General features: G+C 43.1%; 1 protein-coding gene across 1 annotated transcript; it reads left to right on the top strand.

Moving 5' to 3' along the window:
• The first annotated feature begins 850 nt into the window (after nt 1-850).
• mtnr1al (melatonin receptor type 1A like) lies at nt 851-9,387 on the top strand. The gene is made up of 2 exons (XM_058064613.1): nt 851-1,455; nt 7,744-9,387. Exons 1-2 carry the CDS (start codon nt 888-890, stop codon nt 8,511-8,513), a joined length of 1,338 nt encoding a protein of 445 aa, XP_057920596.1. The 5' UTR covers nt 851-887; the 3' UTR covers nt 8,514-9,387.
• The last annotated feature ends 1,131 nt before the right edge of the window (nt 9,388-10,518 follow it).

Here is a 10,518-nt window from a genome sequence, read left to right as displayed (position 1 = left end):
ACTCATTCATTCGTCCATTCATCCATCCACTCATCTATCCACCCATTCATTCATTCATCTATCCATTCATTCATTCATCCAGCAAGACACTCATTCATACATCTATCCACTCATTCATTCGTCCATTCATCCATCATTCATTCATCCAGCTAGACATTCATTCATCCATCTATTCACTCATTCATCCATCTATCCATTTATTCATTCATCTATCCACTCATTCATTCATCCATGCATTCATTGATCCATCTATCCACTTATTCATTCATTCACTCATTCATTCATCCATCTAGACATTCATTCATCCATCATTCCACTCATTCATCCATCCACTCATTCATTCATCCATCTATGCATTCATCCATCCATCTAGACATTAATTCATCCATCCATCCACTCATTCATTCATTCATTCATTCATTCACTCATTCATTCATCCATCTAGACATTCATTCATCCATCATTCCACTCACTCATCCATCCACTCATTCATTCATCCATCTATGCATTCATCCATCCATCTAGACATTAATTCATCCATCCATCCATCCATCCACTCATTCATTCATTCATTCATTCATCCATCCATCCATCCATTCAAAACCATTCCAAAAATGACTTTTCATGTCCAAACTTGAAGTGAATGGAAGCTGTCGGCTCGATGGCGCCTCTAGTGGCCATCAAGCCAACATGTTTTGTTAACTACTTGGAAGGGGGCGTCCAAAAAAAGTCAATGCGCGCGCATGAACGCCCAGGCGCGTGGACGAGGAGGAGGAGGAGGAGGAGGAGGAGGAGGAGGAGGGGCGTCAATGAACAGGTGATGGAGATGCGGGGTCAAACAACAAGAACAATGGAGGAGAGATAAAGTGAGGAGGCTGCGCGCGCACATGCACACGCACCGGAGGCGGGAGGAGAAAGCTCGAGCTCGCACGCGCGCGCGCGAGCGAGCGAGAGAGGGAGAGAGAGAAGACAGGAAGCTAAAAAAGGCGCCTCTGACTCTTCAAGCGCACGTGTGGCGGGAATACCAGAGCGCGAAATGCTCACGGAACCCTCCCGCCAAAGTCTTTTTACTCCGAGGCGGGAGTCAGCGATGTGACAGCCGGGGATTTCCAACCCGTGACTCCCGCGCCCGCCACCACCATGTCCCGGCAGCGGCGGGCGAAAGGCGCGTGAAGATGCCGCGTGGACCCGGCGACCCCATGAGACTCGCCGACGCTCGGCACCTCCCGCAACTCATGCCCCTGGAGGAGCCGCAGCCCGCGCTGGGGGCCACCCTGGGTCCGCGCAACTCCACGCCGGCGGGAGAGGAGGGGGCGCCCGGCCCGCAGCACGAGTCCTTCCCGTGGGCGGTGACGCTGCTGGCCGGCGTGCTCATCACCACTATCGTGGTGGACGTGGTGGGGAACCTGCTCGTCATCTTGTCCGTCTTCAGGAACAGGAAACTCAGGAAAACAGGTGACAACTACTACTACTACTACTACTACTACTACTACTACTACTACATAATATTCCATAACTGGTCTTTAGCCTCACTCTAAGCGGAGGGTTTTAGGTCCGGGTCTTTGTTCCTGATTGATTCACTTCGGTTTACTGCTGTGGGGAGAATCAATCAGCTGGTAATGAATAGTCTTCTAGAAGCTTCAGTGATAAACACCACAATAAAGTACTACAGGAGGACAACAATAAAGTCTACTACGTTCCTTCTGAGATCCACCACGAGGTTCCTGGGTCGTCCTGGACAGGAAAGAACATGATAGTCATCTCTTGAACTTTAGAGAAAGAAAATGAAGGCATGGTTTGTTAACATGTGGATGTTTGTGAGTAGAATGTAGACTCCGGTGATTCGTTCATTGATTCGTTCATACCTTGAGCCGTTCATTCATTTATGTGCTCAGTCATGATCTGTCCATTCATATATTCATTCATATGATTGTTTCATCATTCATGTATCTGTTCATTCCATCACACAGCTGCACAACCATTCATTCATTTATTGGCCCATCCATCCATCCATCCATCCATGCATCCAACCGTCCGTCCATCCATCCATCCATCCATCCATCCATCCATCCATCCATCCATCCATCCATCCATGCATCCAACCGTCCGTCTGTCCATCCATCCATCCATCCATCCATGCATCCAACCGTCCGTCCGTCCATCCATCCATCCATCCATCCATCCATCCATCCATCCATCCATCCATCCATCCATCCATGCGTCCATCCGTCTGTCCATCCATGCATCCTTTCGTCCATCCATCCATGTATCCTTTCGTCCATCCATCCATGTATCCATCCATCCATGCATCCAACCGTCCGTCCATCCGTCCATCCATCCATCCATCCATCCATCTGTCCATCTATCCATCCGTTCGTCCATCCATCCATCCATCCATCCATCCATCTGTCCATCTATCCATCCATGCATCCGTTCGTCCATCCATCCATCCATGTATCCATCCATCCATCCATCCATCAGTGTATCCATCCGTCCATGTATCCATGCATCCATCCGTCCATCCATGTATCCATCCATCCATCCATGTAGCCATCCATCTATCCATCCATGCATCCATCCGTCCATCCATCCATCCATTCGTTTGTCCATCCATGTATCCATCCAACCATGTATCCATCCATCCATTCATCCATCCGTCCATGTATCCATCCATCCGTCCATCCATCCGTCCATGCATCCATCCATGTATCCATCCATCCATCCATCCATCCGTCCATGTATCCATCCATCCGTCCATCCATCCGTCCATGCATCCATCCATCAGTGTATCCATCCGTCCATGTATCCATGCATCCATCCGTCCATCCATGTATCCATCCATCCATCCATGTAGCCATCCATCTATCCATCCATGTATCCATCCGTCCATCCATCCATCCATTCGTTTGTCCATCCATGTATCCATCCATCCATGTATCCATCCATCCATTCATCCATCCGTCCATGCATCCGTCCATGTATCCATCCATCCGTCCATCCATCCATCCATCCATCCATCCATCCATCAGTGCATCCATCCGTCCATCCATGTATCCATCTATCCATCCATGTATCCATCCGTCCATCCATCCATCCATCCGTTTGTCTATCCATGTATCCATCCATCCATGCATCCATCCGTCCATCCATCCATCCATGTATCCGTCCATGTATCATCCATCCATCCATGTATCCATCCATCCATCCGTCCATCCATCCGTCCATGTATCCATCCATGCATCCATCCGTCCATCCATGTATCCACCCATCCATCCGTCCATCCATGTATCCATCCATCCATCCGTCCATCCGTCCATCCATCCATGTATCCATCCATCCATCCATCCATGTATCCATCCATCCATGTATCCATCCATCCATCCATTAATTTTCCCCACTCATGCAGGAGCATCAGCATTGAAGCTGGAGTCTATCCCAGCAGACATAGATTGCTCGGGTCAGCACACTTAAGTACATGAAGTGTACTGTGTAGACTGCGTACTGTGTACTTAGTGTGTTGGTGTTTGGCAGCGTGGTGGTTTGTCACGTCCGTCATTGACGTGGCCTTCATGAAGTCAGGACAACTCGGCGTTATTTGACGTCTCTGTTGGTTTGTGAGGTGGAATAAAGTTGTGTTTTGAACGTAGTGGAATGATAGAGGAGTAAATGCGGGAATGTTGACGTCTTTAGTTGGGAAGTAAGCGAGCTAATTGTCTTCATCAGGACGACATCACTTCCTGTCCGCGCTCGGCGGCGCTGACAAATTAGCGTGCCGGGGGAATCGATGCGTACGCGTGCGCCCGTTCCAGCGGCCGGCGTGAGGATGAGTCATTCCCTGCCGCTTTTCCATCAATCCTCAGGAACGCTGTCAGCATTCCCGAGTGGGAAGATGATGACCTCCGGCATGAGAAGTGGACACATGGTGGAGCACCGTAGTTGGCTCCTTCCACCTCTCCCGAACCTTTTATCCTGTCTCTTCCGCTCTCATCTCAATTCATCTGCCGACGTTCCCATCAATTCCTCCGGATCCTTTCCCGGACGATTCATGTGATTCATTTCCCTGCGCTCCTCCTGTCAGCGTTCCTACGTGGAGCCGTCTCTGTCCCGTCTCACCTCCACTTTTTTTTTTTTTTCCAATTTCCTGTCCATCCCAACGCCTTCATTGTCAGCTCGCCGTGCGGTCCATCCATCTCTTCCCAGCTCACCTCTGGGGATTTATCTTCCCGGGAACATCTGCAGAGGTGACGGATGGGACCGCCTGCAGGTCCATTGTATGCAAATGAGGCGGCATTGTTCCCACCCGAGGGCGTCGGTCCGCTTCGTCCTCGTGAAAGGCAGAAGTGCGCCCGCGTGGAAAGAGGTGTGACGGAGCGGGAATGAGGAGGAACCGACGCCGACATTCCCGCCCGATGGGGACAACCGCACCGCAGGGATGCCTCGGTCCTTTTTAAGCGGCGTTCCGGAAACATCTGCTGCTTCGGCAGATTAGATGTGACATGGAAGTCACCCCCCCCCCCTCCCGCTCCCGCCCGCCCGATTGACGCTTTGGGAATGCAACTTTTGGGACGAAGATCCATCAGGTTTCTTGAGGCATTTCCACTTCCTGTGTACTGGAGCGGGAAGCGGTTACGCCCAAATGTTCCCCACCAGGAATACACGGACCGTTATAATACTAAAACACGTTGTTGGAAACCAAAACAACTTCCAAGTGTTTTGGTTAAAGATCCAAATCACAACGACAAACAAAACTAAATAAAGTTTTGTTTAAAGGTTTTTTTTAGGGATAAAATTCTAATGTAATTGAAATGAAGTCAATATGTTCAATATCTATATTACAAAAAGTTCAAATATTACAAAAAGAAATTGACCAATATTTTAATTAAGACATTAAACTAAAAATTAAATTAAACTAAAAATTTAACTAAACTAAAAATTAAACTAAATTAAACAAAAAAATTAAAATAAACTAAAAATTAAAATAAACTAAACTAAAAATTTAACTAAATTAAACTAAAAATTAAACTAAACTAAAAATTAAAATAAACTAAACTAAATTAAACTAAATTAAACTAAACTAAACTAAAAATACTAAAAATTAAACTAAATTAAACTAAAAATTAAACTAAACTAAACTAAAAATACTAAAAATTAAACTAAATTAAACTAAAAATTTAACTAAACTAAACAAAAAATTAAATTAAATTAAATTAAATTAAATTAAATTAAATTAAATTAAATTAAATTAAATTAAATTAAATTAAATTAAATTCAATTCAATTCAATTCAATTCAATTCAATTCAATTCAATTCAATTCAATTCAATTCAATGCTGGAGCCTATCCCAGCTGTCTTTGGCCACCCAGTCCAGTACACCCTGGCATGAAGATGTGTAACAAAAATATTCAAGAAAAAACTTTATTTACAAATGAAGTTGTACGTTTTGAAAAAATTAGGTTGCGGAAAAAAATAATAATATAGTAATAATAATTATTAATTATAGTAATAAAGTAATAATTTTACCAGAATAAAGCCAAAATATTATGGGAATAAGGTACAAATATTACAAAAATAAAATTTACAAATATTATTTAAGAAGAAAGTTGAAACATTTGGAAAAAAAACAAAAAAAATAAACAGTTAGCATCTTTTGTTTGACTTGGTTCTTTTCTTTTCTTGACTGCTTTTTCCTAAAGTGATGATCTCCTATGATCTTAGCTGGTTTTGTCATGTGTGGTGGGGGCGGTGGCGATGGGGGCGGCGGTGGGGGCCCTCGGTTCCATTGGAGTGTTCTCATGCGTCGGCGTAGAGTAAACACGGCGTCGAGAACACGCGCAGCAAATTAACATCCCGAGAACAGACGAGCGCTGAAGCGTACAAACGTGACATGGGGTCACTGCCTCGTTTTTTTTTGTTTTTTTTTCTCTCGATGAGCCCGACGGCCCGCGCGACCTTTTCGTCCCGCTACGGCGCGTCGGGGGAATGATGTAGATGCTCCGCCGGGCTGCCAAGGCGCCGTGATTTACCCCGGCTAATTTCCCGTAACGGAGCAGCTACTTTTTCCATTGGCCAATACTTCATCTGTGTTGCTCCTACTTTAAAAAACAGACCACATGTGTCAAGTACTGGGACAAGTTCTAGTCTAGAACTCGTTCAGGGGAGCTTTGAGCAAAGGTGCCGCAAGACATGCTAGGTGGCAGCATCACAGTCGCAGTCAAAAACAGAAAACTTAATATCATTACTAGAATAAAGTCAAAATATTAGTTAAAAAATGTTATAATGCAACAATAATTATTTTTTTACAAGAATATCATGAATAAAAATAACCTCATTATTGTAGCATAAATTTAAATAAATAAAATAATAAAAAAAATAAAATATGAGAAAAGTCAGAATTACGAGTCCCGCTAATTATTCAGAATTTTGGGGAAAAAATGATTGGCACTTTTTGGGTAATGAGAAAACTTTTGGAACTTTTCTAGAGAAATTTTTCTTTACATAAGTTGGAAAGTTTTCAGCAAAATAAGGGAATATTCCCCCAAATAATGCAAATTTTCCAGAATTTTGGAAAGAAATTATGAGTATTTTCTGGGTAATGAGAAATTTTTTTTAACTTTTCTAGAAAATTAGAATTTTTTCTGGAAATTTGGGGAATTAAAAAAAAATATTTGTGGAAAATGAGGGCAAATGTGTAATTAGGTAACTGCACCAAAATATTCAGAATTTTTTTTTTGCACAATTTTGAAAGTTTTCAGGAAAATATAAGGGAATATTCCCCAAAATAAGGCTACATTTTCAGAATTTTGAAAAAAAAAAAAGATGAGTATTGTCTGGGTAATGAGAAAATTTTTTTGAACTTTTCTAGAAAATGAGATTTTTTTTCTGGAAATTTTGGGAATTAAAAAAATATTCAGGGAAAATTAGGGCAAATGTGTAATTAGGCAGTTGATTAAAAAAATGACAAAATATTCAGATTTTGTTTTTGCACAATTTGGAAAGTTTTCAAGAAAATAAGAGAATATTCCCCAAAATAAGACAAATCTTCCAGATTTTTTGGGAAAAAAACGATAAGCATTTTCTTGGTAATGAGAAAACTTTTGGAACTTTTCTAGAAAATAAGATTTTTTTTTCAGGAAATTTGGGGATTTAAAAAAAATGAGGTCAAATGTGTAATTAGGCAGGTGACTAAAAAAATGACAATATATTCAGAAGTTTTTTTTTTTTACACAATTTGGAAAATTTTCAAAAAAATAAGAGAATATTCCCAAAAATAAGGCTAATTTTCCAGATTTTTGAAAAAAAAAATGATAAGCATTTTCTGGGTAACGAGAAAACTTTTGGAACTTTGAATTTTTTTCTGGAAATTTTGGAAATTAAAAAAAATATTTGGGGAAAATGATGGCACGACCGACCACATCGCCGAGATGAGGTGGCTGGTCTCGGACCTTGGACGTCTTGTACGCCTTCCTGGGAAGGCGTTTGGGGCGCCGGTAGGAGCCCTCGAGGAAGACCCAGAACACGTTGGGTCTCAACCGGCCTGGGAACCGGCCTCGAGATCCACCGGGAGGAGCTGGACTAAGTGGACTGGAAGAGGCGAGTCGGGGCTCTGCGCCGCGACCCCAACCTCTGATTTACAAGTCAAAAAATGACCCCCTGGGCCACACTTTGCACACCACTGTTGTAGATGTTTGTGTTTCATGGTCTGGGCCATCGAGTGCATCTTCTGACCCCCCCTCGTCTCCACAGGAAACGCCTTTGTGGTGAGCCTGGCGCTGGCCGACCTGCTGGTGGCCATCTACCCGTACCCGCTGGTGCTGACGGCCATCTTCCACGACGGCTGGATCGCCGGCTACATCCATTGCCAGATCAGCGGCTTCCTGATGGGCCTGAGCGTCATCGGCTCCATCTTCAACATCACGGGCATCGCCATCAACCGCTACTGCTACATCTGCCACAGCCTCAAGTACGACAAGCTGTTCTCCGGCGCCAACACCGTGTGCTACGTGGCGCTGGTGTGGGCGCTCACCATCCTCGCCATCGTGCCCAACTGGTTCGTGGAGTCGCTGCAGTACGACCCGCGCGTCTACTCGTGCACTTTCGCCCAATCGGTCAGCTCGCTCTACACCATCGCCGTGGTGGTGGTGCACTTCATCCTCCCCATCGCCATCGTCACCTACTGCTACCTGCGGATCTGGATCCTGGTCATCCAGGTGAGGCGGCGCGTCAAGCCCGACTCGCGGCCCAAGATCAAGCCGCACGACCTCCGCAACTTCCTGACCATGTTTGTGGTTTTTGTTCTCTTCGCCGTGTGCTGGGCGCCGCTCAACCTCATCGGCCTGGCGGTGGCGATGGACTCGCGGCTGGGACGTTCGATTCCCGAGTGGCTCTTCACCGCCAGCTACTTCATGGCCTACTTCAACAGCTGCCTCAACGCCGTCGTCTACGGCGTCCTGAACCACAACTTCAGGAAGGAGTACAAGCGCATCGTTCTCATCATTTTCAAGTTTCACTGCTGAGGGGCGGACGCTAACGCTAACGAGCTAAGAGGGAAAAACACTTATCGGATGCTAACGAGGACAAAAATGTCTCCGCAGGAGTTGAGGGCGACTGCTAATGACTTGAGACGTTTGCCTTCAGGGACGCTGAAGAAACTTTATTCGCACGACGCTTCTACTCATCGCTTTACCGATGGTTCCATCGAAGATGTTTACAAAAATGGACGGAACATTCTGGTGCTTTTTATTTCTCAGCATCGGCAGCAAAGATTTGTTTTCTTTGTTTGCATGAGAAGAAAATAGCTTCTTCTTAGCTCTCTCGTGCTGCATTCACGGAGACTGGGAAGTCGGTACAAACGACCGTCGAGAACCTAAAAGTCTAATAATGTGGAACCCGTTTCAGTCGACACTAATCCGGCCAGCCCCGTGTTCCGCCCAGAATGAGTGAGAATTTATTTTTGGAGGAGACGGACTTCAAAACGAAAACCGGCGAAAAAAATGCGTACCCGAGAGAAACATGTGTACGTTTCGAAGAAAAATCGGTTTTCCAAGAAAAATAGATCGGTTTATGTCGACGTCATAAACGATGTCATCATTGCCTCTCCCCGGAAATCAGAAAAAAATCTAGAAAATGTTGTAATTTTTTTTTTGCCCCCGGCAATCAGAAAAAAATTTTAGAAAATGTTGAATTTTTTTGCCTCCCCGGCAATCAGAAAAAAAAATCTAGAAAATGTTGAAAATTTTTTTGCCCCCCCGGCAATCAGAAAACATTTTTAGAAAATGTTGAAATTTTTTTGCCCCCCGGCAATCAGAAAAAAAATCTAGAAAATGTTGTACTTTTTTGCACCCCCTGCAATCAGAAAAAATCTAGAAAATATTGCAATTTTTTTCCCCCCCTGGCAATCAGAAAAAAAATCTAGAAAATGTTGTAATTTTTTTGCCCCCCCGGCAATCAGAAAAAAAATCTACAAAATGTTGACATTTTTTTGCCCCCCCGGCAATCGAGAAAAAAAAATCTAGAAAATATTGTAATTTTTTGCACCCCCGGCAATCAGGAAAAAAAATCTAGAAAATGTTGTAATTTTTTTGCCCCTCCCCCCCCGGCAATCAGAAAGAAATCTAGAAAATGTTGAAAATTTTTTGCCCCCCCGGCAATCAGAAAAACAATCTAGAAAATGTTGAAATTTTTTTGCCCCCCCCGGCAATCAGAAAAACAATCTAGAAAATGTAGAATTTTTTTTGCCCCCCAGGCAATCAGAAAAACAATCTAGAAAATGTTGAAATTTTTTTTGCCCCCCGGCAATCAGAAAAAAATCTAGAAAATGTTGAAATATTTTTGCCCCCCCCGCAATCAGAAAAAAATCTAGAAAATGTTGAAATTTTTTTGCACCCCCGGCAATCAGAAAAAAAATCTACAAAATGTTGAAATTTTTTTGCCCCCCCAGCAATCAGAAAAAAAAATCTCAAAAATTTTGTAATTTTTTTTACTAGAAAATGTTCAAATGTTCTGGAAATTAAAAAATAAGATAATAAGGTAATAAGATTTTCTTTGGGGTGGGGGGGTGGGGGGCAGGTGACAAAAAAAGACAAAATATTCAGAATTAATTTTGCACAAATTTGAAAGTTTTCAGGAAAATAAGGGAATATTTCCCAAAATAAGGCAAATTTTCCAGAATTTTGAAAAAAAAGATGAGTATTTTCTGGGTAGTGAGAAAACATTTGGAACTTTTCTAGAAAACTAGAATTTTTTCTAGATATTTGGGGAATTAAATAAAAAATATTTGGGTAAAATGAGGGCAATTATGTAATTAGGTAACTGCACCAAAAACGAGGCAGGTGACTAAAGAAAAAAAGACCAAATATTCAGAATTTATTTTGCACAAATTTGAAAGTTTTCTTGAAAATAAGGGAATATTCCCCAAAATAAGGCAAATTTTCCAGAATTTTGGAAAAAAAAACGCTGAGCATTTTCTGGGTAGTGAGAAAACATTTGGAACTTTTCTACAAAACGAGAATTTTTTCTGGA

This window comes from Doryrhamphus excisus, chromosome 2 (assembly GCF_030265055.1).
Source record: "Doryrhamphus excisus isolate RoL2022-K1 chromosome 2, RoL_Dexc_1.0, whole genome shotgun sequence".
Lineage (NCBI taxonomy): Eukaryota > Metazoa > Chordata > Actinopteri > Syngnathiformes > Syngnathidae > Doryrhamphus > Doryrhamphus excisus.
This window is presented reverse-complemented; position numbering and strand designations above follow the sequence as displayed.

What these genes read in the sequence shown, in the direction of transcription:
- mtnr1al (XM_058064613.1), top strand. Translation starts at nt 888, where the DNA reads ATGCACACGCACCGGAGGCGGGAGGAGAAAGCTCGAGCTCGCACGCGC. An exon ending in CAGGAAACTCAGGAAAACAG is followed by an intron (nt 1,456 to 7,743) that starts GTGACAACTACT and finishes TCGTCTCCACAG; the next exon opens with GAAACGCCTTTGTGGTGAGC.